The sequence below is a fragment of the Trachurus japonicus genome, chromosome 8 (assembly GCF_045865225.1).
Source record: "Trachurus japonicus isolate A0001 chromosome 8, Traja_1.0".
Classification (NCBI taxonomy): domain Eukaryota; kingdom Metazoa; phylum Chordata; class Actinopteri; order Carangiformes; family Carangidae; genus Trachurus; species Trachurus japonicus.
Window position 1 is genome coordinate 20,542,001 of NC_140914.1, and position 15,389 is coordinate 20,557,389.

At 42.1% G+C, this 15,389-nt stretch overlaps 1 protein-coding gene across 1 annotated transcript; it reads left to right on the forward strand.

Moving 5' to 3' along the window:
• Nucleotides 1-939: 939 nt before the first annotated feature.
• slc6a16a (solute carrier family 6 member 16a) lies at nt 940-13,714 on the forward strand. The gene is made up of 12 exons (XM_085784555.1): nt 940-1,197; nt 6,716-6,935; nt 7,189-7,346; nt 8,456-8,582; nt 8,667-8,842; nt 9,922-10,032; nt 10,164-10,405; nt 10,705-10,885; nt 11,344-11,545; nt 11,757-11,916; nt 12,028-12,190; nt 12,603-13,714. Exons 1-12 carry the CDS (start codon nt 1,195-1,197, stop codon nt 12,948-12,950), a joined length of 2,091 nt encoding a protein of 696 aa, XP_085640681.1. The 5' UTR covers nt 940-1,194; the 3' UTR covers nt 12,951-13,714.
• Nucleotides 13,715-15,389: the final 1,675 nt, after the last annotated feature.

Sequence of the window (15,389 nt, forward strand, 5' to 3'; positions counted from 1 at the left end):
TCGTAAATTTTTACTTTAGATCGAACTCTTGAACTATGGTGTATTATTTTGAGATGGGACTTATTGTAGGCGGCGGAAATACGCTGATTAATCGTCCCTCATTGAAAAAAAGTTTTTTGTCTGTGTCTCAGTGCATCGCGATGCGCTGGTGTTTCTCAGTCGGGGAGAGCAGAGACATTTCTACTGCATATAATCTGTGGGCATTTGTAGCTCATACGACCCCACTTCAAAAAAGCTGAACTATCCCTTTAAACAGATTGATCATAAGCAAATCCCAATTAGCATAACAAGCTCTCTGATTGGTTGGAGAGCTGACCAGCAGTGAAGCCCAGAGTATGTGAACCCAATTCAACCACGCAAATTGATTCGCTTAAAAGATAAGCAAATGCATCTGAGAAAAAACTTCTGAGTTTAGCCTATCTCAGAAATTCAATTAAATTTAATTCAAATTTATTTGCAGAAGCAGTTCAGAGTGCTTTACATATTGGACAACATACTGTATATAACATATACCCGCTGTTTAGCACCCACGACCAGAATTTCAGTTTTCTCCCTATTCAACTGAAGGAAGTTGGCTGCCATCCAGCAGTTGATTTCTTCAAAGCAGCTGACAAGGGGATTTATGGGTTGGACGTCATCAGAGGAAATTCAGACGTTTTTTTTCTCAGAAATTCAGAGTTTTCTCTCAGAAATGGTTAAAAATGTTTTTTTTAAAATAATAATAATTTTTTTTTTAAACTGTTGTTTGCCCTGCTCTTCCGTAATATATAGGTTGGCCTCGAGGTCTTTTTTCTAAAACCTATAGGCTACAACACACGCACACAGACGCGTCCAGCAGTGTGTAGGGCTGTAGGTTATGGGGTTGTCCAGGCCGTGTGTCCGCTCCGGGTCCGGCCCCTCACTCTCCCCATTGGCTCCAGCTGCACCAACTTCTCCTTCGTCTCTTCTTGGTTTGAGCGACGGACACAGTTTGTGCGAACAGCAGAAACGTGGCCGCGAGTTGTCAGAACTTGAAGTAGCTACCCGGCGGAGACTTTTCTCCCCTCCGCATATCACATTTATCAGTCCGACTATTATCTACCTAGACACCATAAAAGGAGAAGCTGAAAAGTTGGCTTGTGAGAAATCTTCCAACCGCACAGAAAAGCAACACCAAGGCTAGAAACTCTACTCCTCCTGGACCGAGCTGTCAGCATGGTATGTCCACAACACACACACAGCTCTGCTCGGATTTGACTCTTTATTAACCTCGCTTTAATGAGCATTAATATCTCAGCTCAGCCCACTGTGCACTTCTTGCTTTTTCACTGACTTTTTGTCTTCTCGCGCGACGTTTGCGCTTATCTCTAATGTATGTACCGTTAACTCCTCCACTCCTCTGTCAGTTGGTCATGAACAGGCTTTAACTCTGTGCTTTGTCTGACTCTGGATAATCTCTCCTGTGCAGCTTGTTTTCTTCATGCATTGTGTTCACATGCTGCTCTGTATGTTACAGATTAAGTACCTTGAAACTATTTCAAATTACACCTAATGTATCTATTCTACAGTCATGGTGACAAAATCTTCACTTACATTCCCAGACAGTGATCTAATGTTTATGTAGCATAGATATTTAGGTGCCTTTATTGTTCCAAAGGGACATGTTTTATCACACTCCTTACACACAAGCAATAAGATTAAGAAGCTACAGAACTAATGCAGACATGAGCAACTGTCCACAATGTTGTTTTCCTAAACCCATTTTAATTAATCACATTTTTTCTTTCTTTTTCTTTTTTCTTTTGCACATGTGTAATGCAACATATAGTGTGTATTTGTATTTTTATAGTCCAAGCTCCTACAGGCACACTGAAGGAGGGAGAGTTAGTCTGATTGACAGCTATTTGGGTTATGCAATAGCCTACTGTGGTTTGTGTGTGTTCTGGGGGAACAGTATTAAATGTACTGGCCAATGTATACCTGTGTAGGGAGTTGGCCATTTGAAAACATGAGGAGGCAGGTGGGCTAAGTGAATGATCTGCCTGTATTATGATGGCCGCCTCAGAGCTGCTGCATTTGGGCTGATTATGTAACAGCTCCTGCTCTGCAGCCTCTTGGGACTTCCTCCGGGTTAGGACTCTGTAATGTACATTATTCTACTGCACTCTGTGCTGAGACGTGTGGACTCACTTGTTTGTTTGATAGTTTCTTGTGAGCCAACCATTCTTAAAACTCATTTTGACACAACATTATGAAGATATTACAGCTAGCTTTTGGCTCTTGTTTCATTCCTGTTCGGCTCACATGCCAGTTTCGCTATCTGATCTTCACGCTGTAGCAGCTGGCTCAAGTGAAAGCTGAAAAAGTGTGGCAAGTTAGCTGGTGGCCTGATGAGAGGGGCTGTTTAGTTTACTCTCGATCCTAGATGGGTGTGTTACAGAAACGTTGCTCGGTCGTTAGCTGGCAGATTTCCAAAGAGACATTTACCAGAAAAAAACCCCGGCTCTGGCTCTTTTTCAAACATGATGTTGAAATGTATAATTGACTGTCTGAAATGGACTTTATTCTTGGTTTATTTGTGGAAGGTGGGTGCTTCTGTAAACTAACAAAGGTATACTATACCTGCGGATTGAGATATTTGCTTACATAAAACAAAGTTACATATAATTGTTACATGCACATACGTGACAATAATTATTTCCACCCTAAATACTCGCTGTTGCTATTATATGCATTTTAGGGAAAGGATTCAGATCAATGTTAAACATTGTTCAACAGATAAGGCGGCAGAATAACAAGCATATCCCACTGCCCCATGGTTAAACTATAGTTAAACGTGTTCACATTGATAGTGGCTGCAAAAGAACCTGAATGAGGGATGAGGAACCTGTGTGCATGAGTCGATATATTTAATCTGAAATGTAATCTGATACAACTCTCTGAGCAATTAAACAGTATCTGTGATTTATTTTTAATACCAGCTGTTTCAGTTTCATACAAGTAAAAAACCAAAAATGTATCTGAACAGATTTCATGTAGGCTGCTTTCACCACTGCTTCATGCTTTTATGCATTTACTATTCCCGTTCACTGAAGACGTGCGGTTGCCTGTTTTCCAACCCTAACCCACAGACAGACCCCGACCGACCAACAGGCAAAAATGTAGGCTACAGCCCATCTATGTGTGTGTGTGTGTGTGTGTGTGTGTGTGTGTGTGAGGCTTTGTGATAATTTAAGGTTGTCCAAGTGTAGGAAAATAGTAGGAAAGAAAAAAATACAGTAGTTCCTTTGGGAAAAGGTTGTAGCAAGGCCAACACGTAAAGAATAAGTGTACTTGATTTTCCAGTAGTTCTTAGGTCTTTTAAAAGTTAAAGGGATAGTTCACCCTAGAATGATATTTCGCTCATTATCTACTCACCCTCATGTTGACTAAGGGCTGGAAGAAGTTTCAGAGTCCACCGTCCCTTCTCTGAGTTACAGGGGGTCTTGGAGTAGCAGTGCATGTCCATATAACGGTTGCAAAGGGACACCAGAGCTCTTTGTAAAAAAACACACACAAAAAAACATCCAAATACCTCCATGCTGCTCGTATGTAATGTCCGTCTTGTGCTGAAGCCCCAAATTGCGTAATTGTCCCGAAAAAAATTAAATAAGTCTATATTTTAAGCTTGTTTGTAGCGGAAGCTTCTCGAAGCTCCTCTTCCTGGTCTGTCCAAATCTCGCGTGATTTGCGCCGGCGTCAGTGCGGTTACTGCGAATCACGCGAGATTTGGACGGACCAGGAAGAGGAGCTTCGAGAAGCTTCCGCTACAAACAAGCTTAAAATATAGACTTATTTAATTTTTTTCAGGACAATTACGCAATTTGGGGCTTCAGCACAGGACGGACATTACATACGAGCAGCATGGAGGTATTTGGATGTTTTTTTGTGTGTGTTTTTTTACGAAGAGCTCTGGTGTCCCTTTGCAACCGTTATATGGACATGCACTGCTACGCCAAGACCCCCTGTAACTCAGAGAAGGGACGGTGGACTCTGAAACTTCTTCCAGCCCTTAGTCAACATGAGGGTGAGTAGATAATGAGCGAAATATCATTCTAGGGTGAACTATCCCTTTAAAGAAGTAGAAATAAACGTGAAATGTTTTTTACCTGACAAAAGTTTGCAATTCTGTGAAAATCAGTTGCATAATCGTCTTTCTTCACAAAGGGCTGGTGTCTGTCCAATAGCAGGAGATTCACTGAAATATCCGACCTTGGTTTCAAACTGCATTTACATGCACATCTGTTTCAATGGCAAAAGCTAGTTTCACTGCATTAAAAAATTAAAGCAGAAGTAAGCGGAATGTTTGTGTTAATATAAGTCTTAAATAGTTATATCTTCCGACAGCAATCACTTACATAGAGTGTTTGGTCTGAAACACGGGTCTGTCAGTCACTCTGCTCTGCTGTAAGCCGAGGAGAAAACGTTCCTTGTATCCTACAACCTTTATCCAATGAGGAGAGAGAACGGCATAAAGGGGCGGTCCTCTCTGTGTGTGCAGCCAAGGGATGCGCGTGAATGTGGTGACGTAGGGACGAGGGCGGGGACTGCTAACTCCATCGGCTGACAAGAAGTTAGCCAAAACAACCGGATCGCTTACTTCTGCTTTAAATCATTTTGTTTTCCTTTGAAAATAAAGGCTCTTATAGAAGAATAGGCTTCATTGGTTATCAATATTGAATCAAGTTCAGGTAGTCTTGAAGTTCACCTAAATCCAGAAGCAACTAGGATTGCAACTATCTAGCCTAAGATTTACCTCTATTGATATATTGATCAATTAATGAAAATTTTAGTAAAATGGAATTCAAATTTAAAATTTTGAAATGTTCACAATGTTATATTGCCTACAGTTAGTTTAGCTCTATTTCCAAAGGCCATGTTATGCCTGAGCAACAGTTGTTACCTATTACTGCAACAACAGCCTGATATGGTTTGTGATTAATTATCATTTGAATTTTAAGACATCTGCTCTCATGAGTGAAACAGGCCACAGCCATTCAGAAACATTGTTTTTTATTCTGTTGAAGTGAAATCTATTAAATCTGTGAATCAAACACTTGAATCAACTTTATTTAGGCTCACGTCTCTTCATAATACGTTTTTATTTTATAGTGCTCTACTGCCCTGTTACCAACTCCACGGTCGACCCAACATGCACCTCAGCACCTCCCACAGTGTGGACCAATGTAAACCCAACACCTCCCAGTGGCTTCTCCCTCACACACCCACCCACACGTCACCCAAGACCCTCACCCTCACCCTCACATCTGCCTATGTGGCTCCTGCTCTTCCCACTTCCCCTCGTCTCTATTTGTGTACACATGAATATTTTTGTCACTCTTTCGCACTTCTCTGTGTATGCGACTATGTGTGCACGGCATATTTCTGAAATCACCTGCCCTATCTGGCCATGGGTCTTGACCAGCCACGTACTTTTCTGGGTCATACACCTCTTGTAATTTTCCATTCTCACCAGCTGATACCAGCCGGGACACAGAGAAATAATCCAGCTGGGTCATGTCCTAAAGCCAGTTTGGCACATGCTATGCCATTTTGGATCTGGCCCACTCATCTTCTAAGCTGGTTAGCAAGAGCGTGTCTTTTGAGTATGCTCATGCTTTTTATGCTTTTTATTTCTAAAAAAAAAAAAAAAAAGATATCATCATTAACATTAGGGTTATTTGTGCAGTTTTTTTTTATTAATGTCAGAATTAATACATTTTTTATATTTTTTAAGAATTTCAACTCGACATGCTAATGATGTACTCCTTAGACGGCAGCAGGAAATGCTGAGTTTGTATTTGCAGAGCCTTCAAACACAAGCTCTGATACAAGAGTTAGAGTGAAAATAAGATGAGGCTAAAGATAGAAATAGCAACACTAACGCTGGGTTACATGCATCCATTGTTTTCCTGTGATTCCCCTGAGTGGAGGCAATTTGTGCATGAATGGCAGACTCCAATACATAAAAACTTTCATAGAAACGTTGGCTGTTACAGAGTAAAGACACAGTGACTTGCTATTGCTAAAAAAATGTCACCCATTAATACCAGAAGCAGGGTTTTTATGTCTTGGAAATATAAGGATTGTAATGTTAATCTACAGTATTAGACCTTTGTTCTGACACTGCACAAGGTATAGACATGATCTCAGGCTCACTTTTTCCCACATGGAGCATATTCTCCTTGTTTATTTATGAAATTGGAAAGCAGCCCAAGTTACAGCACATATGTCCCAGGGTTGTGTTTTCACATGGCGGAGGTGGAGGAGGTGCGAGTTTCAGCACATGGGACACTATAGCAACAAAACACCGGGGCGTCCGACTTGTTGTTCTCTCCTCGTCAGTGGTCTTTGGCCTGTCCCCTCAGACTCCATAGGCCATGCCTGTTGCTATACAGACTACTGTGGTCCCTGATAAATCTTGAGTCGGACATGGTGGGTATCTGCTGGAATGTGAAACACAAACAAACGGGACTCCAACACATACAGTGTTTTCCATGTTCTGGCCTTAAATACATGAGATTTGTTTGCTGGAGTCTGAACTATTTAAATCTATATTTATATATCTATTTATATCTACATTTCCCTTAGGATCTTTTTTGTCTTCACAAAAAAAAAAAAAAGTTTTGTAGAATAACAACAACCACTTTAATTTTGTCCTGTTCTGTTCTTCTCTTTCTCCCATGTTTCCGACAAGACGGAAAAGCCTTCACTGGACGACACCGAGGACAGAGCCTGGCTGGGTGAGGGTCAGTCTGAAGTTCAGCTCGCAAGTGTTCCTGATGGAGGGGAGGAGGGCGAAGGAGACCGTCCAGCATGGGACTCCAAGATCCAGTATGTGTTGGCCCAGGTGGGGTTCAGCGTGGGGTTAGGCAACGTGTGGAGGTTCCCATACCTTTGCCACCAAAATGGAGGAGGTGAGCGTCTATAAGGGAACAAAATGTGGATTACATAACCCAGATTGATTGTCATAGCATAGCAGCTCTCTTGACAAATGTGTACCCCCTTTTTTAACGGTGCACTTTAAAACAGACAGGCAGCAGAACAAACACATAAATGTTTAGGAAAATGAATCTACAAAGCGATACGCAGCGTGAGTGAGTTAGGTAACATGTAATTTATATATGGCCTTATATTTATTTGGACCTGTCACTGTTCTCCTCCTTCCAGGGGCCTTCATGCTGCTGTATGTTTTTCTTCTGCTGATTGTGGGAGTTCCACTGTTTTTCATGGAGCTGGCTGCAGGCCAGAGCATACGGCAGGGCAGCATCGGGGTGTGGAAGCACATCTCCCCAAAACTGGCAGGCATTGGCTACTCCAGCTGTATGGTGAGGATTCTCCTTCTCCTTCTCCTTCTCCTTCTCCTTCTCCTTATCCTTATCCTTATCCTTATCCTTCTCCTTCTCCCTTTTAAACAAGTTTTTACTTTCTAGTATTTGTCAGCAGTGTCAAATAAAGGCATGTGCTCCAGAAGGCACCGTAATTATGAAATGTTTGTGTTTACACATGTCAGTGAGGTGATTACTCAGCGAGGCTGCTGTGGTTTGGTCACTGGATGGAGTTTTCATGATTGAGTTTCCACAGTGGAGCCGTCATCAGGACGTATACAGCCGGTTTTTAATTTCCGTGTTGGGAGGGTTCTCTTTACAGGCCCTTGCGGGTTTCTTCATCCCACCTGTGCTTCTTTCTTTTTTTGTAGTTGTTATTTATCTCGTTTTTCTATCAAATGCACAAGTCAAAGTCAAATCAGTATTTTCAATATGAAGAGATTCACCAGAATGAAATGTCTTCCTCCTCTTGTCTGATCAAAAACCGCAGCACGTTCTCCTTTTTTAGCACCGTTCTGTAGACAACTTAACAACTTTCTTTTTTACAGCCGGCCACGCGGTGTGTATACTTTAGAAAGGACTATGATGACATCTGCAGCACTGTAATGTGAGAGAGGCAGTGTGCTGTGGCGCTAGCAGCTTGTTACATAACAGTTTCTATACAGACGTGAAGGCAAACAGAGTAGACAAGAACTTTCTGTGTATGTACAGCACACAGACGTATATTTGTACGCCCATGCTTTTTTAAAGACTTTCCTTACAGGTATTTTCCAAAAAGCCTCGTTGCTCCATCAGTCCCAATCGATGATAGTGTCAAAAATGATTTTTACACTTAAAACGTTCACACTTATTTCCCCATGCAAGAGTCAATGTGTCGATTATAACTTGATAGCTTGTAAAGTACACGTGTACATAAACACATTACATAAAGGCTAACTCCTATCTTAGGTCATTTGAGGTTTGCTGTTGCTCCATTAGCTTGTCCTTGAGAGAACTTTTCACCGAATGGACAATATACAAGTCAGCACATACTGTGTCGTACCAAGGACTTAGGTAAATATCGATAATGCTTAAAGTAAATGATTCATAAACCCTTTCTTTTTCTCTAGGTCTGTTTTTACGTGGCTCTTTACTACAATGTCATCATTGCATGGAGCCTGTTCTACCTGGGTAATTCTTTCCAGTATCCTCTGCCATTCGAGCAGTGTCCGATCGATGTCGCCACTAATGTCACAGGTGCGTGCAAAAATTAAACAAACTGAGTTGTCACGTACGGATGCCAGCGAAAGGTTCACTGAGTTGTCTGTCTTCGATCCACAGTGAAAGAATGCGCAAGCAGCTCCCCGACGTCATACTTCTGGTTTCGCAAAGCCCTCAACATCACAAACTCAATCGAAGAGTCCGGAGAGTTTAACCCCATCATGACAGGCTGTTTATTGGCCGCTTGGGCAATCGTCGCCTTGGCCATGATTAAGGGCATCAAGTCTTCTGCAAGGGTAATAATTGAACATCTTTTATAGTTTTTGTCCCAGGTAGCTGAACAAGAAGCAATATCCCAGCACACAAGTACACATTAAAGCTTGTATCATTGTTAAAGGGATAGTTCACTCAAAATTGAAATTTCACTCATTATGTACTCACCCTCATGTCGGCTAAGGGCTGGGAGAAGTTTCACAGTCCTCCGTGCCTTCTCGGAGTTACAGGGGGGCTCGGCGCAGCACTGCATGTCCATATGACGGTTGCGAATGGGCCTCACTTTTCTTCGTCCAAAAAGACACACCAAAAAACATCCAAATACACACACATAGTGCTCGTCTGTAATGTCCCTCTTGTATTGAAGCCCCAACATGAGAAATTGTTCTGAAAAAAATTAAATAAGTCTATATTTTAAGCTTGTTTGTAGCGGAAGCTCCCAGTGTTGCTCTGCCGGAATCTCATGCAATTTGCGGAGCTATGAACCGGGTGTCAGTGCAAATCGCGTGTGAAACACAGGCAAAGCAGTGAACTGAGACACTGGGAGCTTCCGCTACAAACAAGCATAAAATATAGACTTATTTAATTTTTTCCGGAACAATTTCTCATGTTGGGGCTTCAATACAAGAGGGACATTACAGACGAGCTGTGTGGAGTTATTTGGATGTTTTCTGGTGTGTCTTTTTGGACAAAGAAAATTGAGCCCCGTTCGCAACCGTCATATGGACATGCAGTGCTGCGCCGAGCCCCCCTGTAACTCAGAGAAGGCACGGAGGACTCTGAAACTTCTCCCAACCCTTAGTCGACATGAGGGTGAGTAGATAATGAGTGAAATTTCAATTTTGAGTGAACTATCCCTTTAAAAAAATAGTTACCTCGGCTTAGCTCAAAGAGCAGGCATAGATAGACCAAGGGATGACCTTTCAGTGACCTTCTCTGCCTTCTGTTTACCCCTTGCTTCAGCCTTTGTGCCAAGCTAAGCTAACCAGCTGCTGTCAGGAACTTCATTCGAGTATCATGCAAATAAATGTATTTTCCAAAATGTTAAACTCCTCCTTTCAGATACCCTAACCCAGAAATCACTTCTTTTTCCAAATCTTAGGTGATGTACTTTTCCTCAGTCTTTCCCTATGTGGTGCTCTTTATTTTCCTCATCAGAGGGTCGTTGTTGGACGGCGCTTTGGAGGGAATCACCTACATGTTTTATCCTAAAGTGAGCACAAGTTTCATCACATTTGTGTTGTTCAGATTTTGTGATTTTAACCTCAATGGAGCTCAACTGTAAACATGTTTTGAGAGAGAGAGAGAGAGAGACTTAATGAGTTTTTTTGTGGTATTTTCCAGCTGGAAATCTGGGGTAATGTGCAGGTGTGGCGACAGGCTGCTACACAAGTCTTTTTTGCCCTCGGTCTGGGCTACGGCTCTGTCATCGCCTATTCCTCCTATAATCCAGTCCACAACAACTGCCACAGGGACGCGCTGATGGTCTCTGGCATCAACTTCATGACGTCTGTTCTGGCCTCACTGGTAGTTTTTGTAGTGCTGGGTTTCCGTGCCAAGACGATTGCACTACGCTGCGTGGCTGAGTATGAATAAGTGTGTGTGTGTGCGCATGAATTTAACTTCCCTTTGTCTATTATTTGCAACATATTTTGTAGATTTACAGTTCACTCTCAACATTATTACTGAAGTAACTTATTTTACCTTACTGCTAGAAAAATGCCTTCTGTTGATCCAATTTGCAGGAGATTTGTGAAAAGCAAATTGTAACATGCATGCACTGGGTCAAGACCAGTGACACAGCTATTTAAAATATTCTCTAATGACACCTTTGACACCTTCACCTTTTAAAATATCGTATTGACTCGTTTTTTATATCTTCCAGGAATCTTGGTCTGCTAAGCTCCATGACATCCCATGGATCTGACCAGGGCTGGTGGCCTTCATTCAACGTGACAGACCCAAGCTCTGTGTCTATAGATGAGTACAGACAGTGGTACAGTCTCCACAGCTCCATGGTGGGGCCTAACATAACTGACTGCAGTCTGGAGGAGGAGATGAACAAGGTGAGTCAGGGATGTAGCCAGGGAGCCCGAGTAGTCCACAATCAGATCCTTGCCTTCTAAAAAAAAAAAAGAGGGGGAAACATTTCCTCCTCATAGGATGTAGGTGAAGTTTGGAGTCTCCCATGACCTCCTGAGGAATCTGTGAGGTGCCGTAAAATATCCAGCAGGCAAGAGGAAGAAAACATATGGGATATTGTATCTAGTAGGTCCACCGGAGAGATGGCAGCAAGCTGTGATAGAGGAGTGAAAGAAGATACTAAAGAAACAGCGGAAGAGGCACTAAAAGACATGTTATACCACAAAGTTTATTTTATCTATATCTTATATTCTCAGACATAGAGCCATAGGGGGAGACACCGTTTGCACGGTCTCAGCTCACATGCTTAAACTCAAATCAATATTTCTCTGCGTCTTTTTCAAAACATATTGTCACTATTTCTCCTCCTGTGTGAGTGCAGGGTGTCGAAGGGACAGGCCTGGCATTCATAGCATTCACTGAGGTGATGGCCCTCTTCCCAGCCAGCCCCTTCTGGTCCACCCTCTTTTTCCTAATGCTTCTCAACCTGGGCCTCAGCACCATGTTTGGGACCATGCAGGGGATCCTCACACCTCTTATGGACAATTTTAGCCTGTTGGGGCGCCACCGGACCATACTCACTGGTAATACAATACCCACAAGTTCACACTTGTTCAAACATGCCAATGCCTGTTCTTGATCATACAAAAGATATGTGGAAGATATTCAAATGACTAGAGTGACAGGCATGTATCTACTAGTGCAGCATATTATATCAGATGAGTTTACTTTGTGTTGTTTGTTCAGTAGCTTTACTGTTTTATAACACTGTCTTCACTCTTATTTGTGTTTCAGTGTCCAGCTGTGCTTTAGGGTTCGTGATAGGTCTGTTGTTTACCCAACGCTCAGGCAACTACTTTGTGACAATGTTTGATGACTACTCGGCAACTCTGCCATTAATCATCGTGGTCATATTTGAAACCTTCAGTGTGTCCTGGGTTTATGGAACTGACCGGTAAGAAACATATCAAACTCAAAATTTCAGACAGATTTCACTGTGCGTCCGGTTTTCAGTGTTTTCTGATTTTGAAAAAGACTGTAACATTACTGCTTTCCTCTCCTGCAGTTTCCTGGACGATATCGAAGTCATGCTTAAATGGCGCCCTCCGGTGGTGTACAAATATCTCTGGAAATATGTTTGCTTACTGGCCATGGTCGGTCTCCTGGCTGCCAGTTTGCTGCGCATGGTCCTCAAAGGACCCACGTACACCGCCTGGAACCAAAACACAGTAAGATACTTAACAGAAGATTTTTTGTCCTACAGAGATGAATTTCAGTTCAAATGAGCCTGTTATAACTTATGAAATAGATTGATTGTAAAGAACGTACGCCCGAAAAGGAGCAGGATATGTAGCAGTTTCAACATGGCACCTACAACATAAACAACCATAAATTTATATTGTATTCATTGTCTGTGGACACTGTGGGATTATGTTGTAAAAAGTCTTGGTTTTGATACACAGAATAGACATCTTTGGTGTTATCAATATGTTATATAGCTTTGCACAAAGGAATCATTAATCTAAATGTAATCTTTGAAAGTTCTCCATTAGTTATTTCAGTGCTAGACAGCACCAGACTTATTTGTACAGTGGCTGTGCCCGTGTCTCTCCCTTATGTGCTGTCTCTTCTTGTCTTCAGGCCTCTGAGATGACCCTCCCGTACCCTGGCTGGGCCCTGGCTATGATTGTCATGCTCATAGTCTTCGCCAGCCTACCTGTACCAATTGGCTACATCCATTCCATACTGAAAAGCCGCAAAGTCCTTAACGGTTCCCCTGCGGAGGGCGGCAGCCCGGAGGTGCACCGCGAGCTGTACACCAAGTGCAACTCCACTGAGCAGCTGGATTCCAACTCCCACCACCGAGTCCCGTCCGAGGAAGCCGAGGCTCGTCCCAGGACTGGTTTCCTGCCAATGGGCAACGAGCACTACCGGCTCCTGTCCCAGCAGGAGGAGGAGGAAGATGAGGAGCAAGATACAGGGGTGTGAGCACAGCTGTGGGAGGATAGTCGGATGTGCACAGGCAAAATGTGGAACCTCTGAGAGTGTACAAGCAGACAGAGATGTCGGTGTGACGGGACTACAGTCATCAACAGAATTATACGTAATCAGAGGAAGAGTCTTTGGGTTGTATCCTCATCATATTCAAGTAAACTCTACTTTGCTGTCGAGCCAAAGTAATTATGTTAATGGAAGTTTTTAAGCTTTTAAGATTCTGTAGTTATGAAACTACAACCTCAGCCCCACTTTGTACATCCCTCCATTTGTTTTCTGAAGCCCTGGTGCTGCTCAGAAAATACAAACATGGCGAACAAAAGAAGCTGCTATATTTGGTGAAACAAAGAATTTTACTGGAGGTTTTTCATTTTTGTAGGAAATTGTCAACCTCTATCATTTGAGCCAGCCTGATTTCCTGTGGCGCAGAGAAGTAGCTGGTGAAAGGAGGAAGGCAACAACTCAGAAACAGGCTTTATTATGAGTATTTTTAACTAAATAGTGAGTATGGATGAAAACATTGCATGAAAACATTCTACCTTGAGGAACTGTGATAAATGTGTGTGTGCGTGTGTGTCTGTTGTGAATCAGTTTGTATGTGAAGTGAGAGATGTTAGTATATCAGTTGAATACATTATATTTGTATCATTTTACCTCAAAAGACCACATCAATGTTTTTACATGTGTTCACAGTGTTCAGTGTAGCAGTATTATACTGTTCAGGATGAGGACTTGAATAAACCTCTAGATGGCAGCAACCTGACTCATGTATGAAACCATCACTCAAACCTGAAGCCATTAACACCTCCACATGATAATAATCTCTTTTTTTCATCTCAAGGTGTTTATATTTTGTTTTGGTGAAAAAAGAGTTGATTAAATATTGGCGAGGGGTTTTCTTCATGAAGCTGAAGTAGATTTGTGGTTTTTTAAGTTTTACTTTAAAAGGAAGTTCCATCATTTCGAGAAGCCACCTGGGAAACTATGTCCACTTCATTTGTAAGTGGCTCTATGCCATTTAATCTGATGTTTTTTAGCTCAACGTTGATGAAATCCACTTAAATTCACACCGTTTCTGGGGGATTTTAAGTGAAAATGCCTGTATTTTTGTAATTATGTAGCTGAATGTATTTCATATTATAGCTACTCACTTCTTCGTGATGTGTTTATTGTGTGTTTTATTTTTTCTTTTAAAAGTATATTATATAGTTTAATAAATCAGATGCCATCCATATGAGTTGCTATAGGAATTTCCTTATATTAGGTAGAGCCCATAGTGCGAAATACGGGGGGGTTTGGGGGGGTCGGACCCCCCCGATTAACCCCTTGAGACCCCCTGAAAGACTCAAAAGCAAAATCTGAGGGGGGTCTCAATCTTGTCAAAAAAATAAATAATATAATATAATACAATAATTTTATTGTGGTCAATTAAATGTGTTTAAGATCACCATGTCCAGTATTCATAATTCAAAACATTTATTCGTTTAACATTAAGCTGAACCGTGTCACCTGCGCATTATGCAAATTAGCCATGTGCGCCAGCCCAGCGCAGGAGTCGAGCCCACTCGCTATCAGAACAGAGGATCCCGTTCCTCTCCACCCTCTGCCGAAGAAAGTGAAGTTGAGGCCGAGTGCTCTGAAGACGTAGCCGCAGCCCCTGCTGCTAGCACTGGTGATTGGCCGCTTTTCTTTTTATGGGTAATGGAAATACCGCAACCCTTGGCTTGACATTAAGGCAGGAAAATAACTTAAGGTAAGAGGCTAGCCTGCTTCAGCATACTATGGCCTGAACCCCCAGTGGTGTTGTTTGGCCAGGCGCCTGTTGTGAGCTATTTGTCTGTGCTTTTTCAATTTTCATGATGGCCCGTTATACGAATGTGATTTGTGGATGTGTTCAATGCTGTGTTTAAACGTATTTGCTAGATGGATGGTTAGATAAGGCTACATGATCGGTCATAGTTGCAGGCTGAGGATCTCGTGCACATAATTGCACGTCAGTCTCCGATCTCCAGATGTATACAGTTGGTTGTTATTCGAGTGCACGAGTTTGGTGTCTTTCATTCATTTTAATTGTTGTATTTTATTTATTGTCTATTCGTTTCTGCATCGCCCTGATCGCGCGCCAGTCTCCTATACCTGGCATTTATTCATTGTTCAAGTGCGCCAGTGTGGTGCCAATTATTGTCTTTTATTTTATTGTCAATTACTTTCTGCATTGTAATGCACAACTTTGCCTCTCCTTTTTAGGCTATAGGCCAATTTTCTTGGCTTATTGTAATGTTATAGTCCTACTTTATAAAAAGAAAAAAAAATAACGGTATTGCGCAACAATCGCGAGTTAGGGACCCCCCCGAATATTGATGGGTATTTCGCACACTGGTAGAGCCTGCATGCAAATGAAAAACTGCAGTGCAAAGCTGATGTTCAAATGAC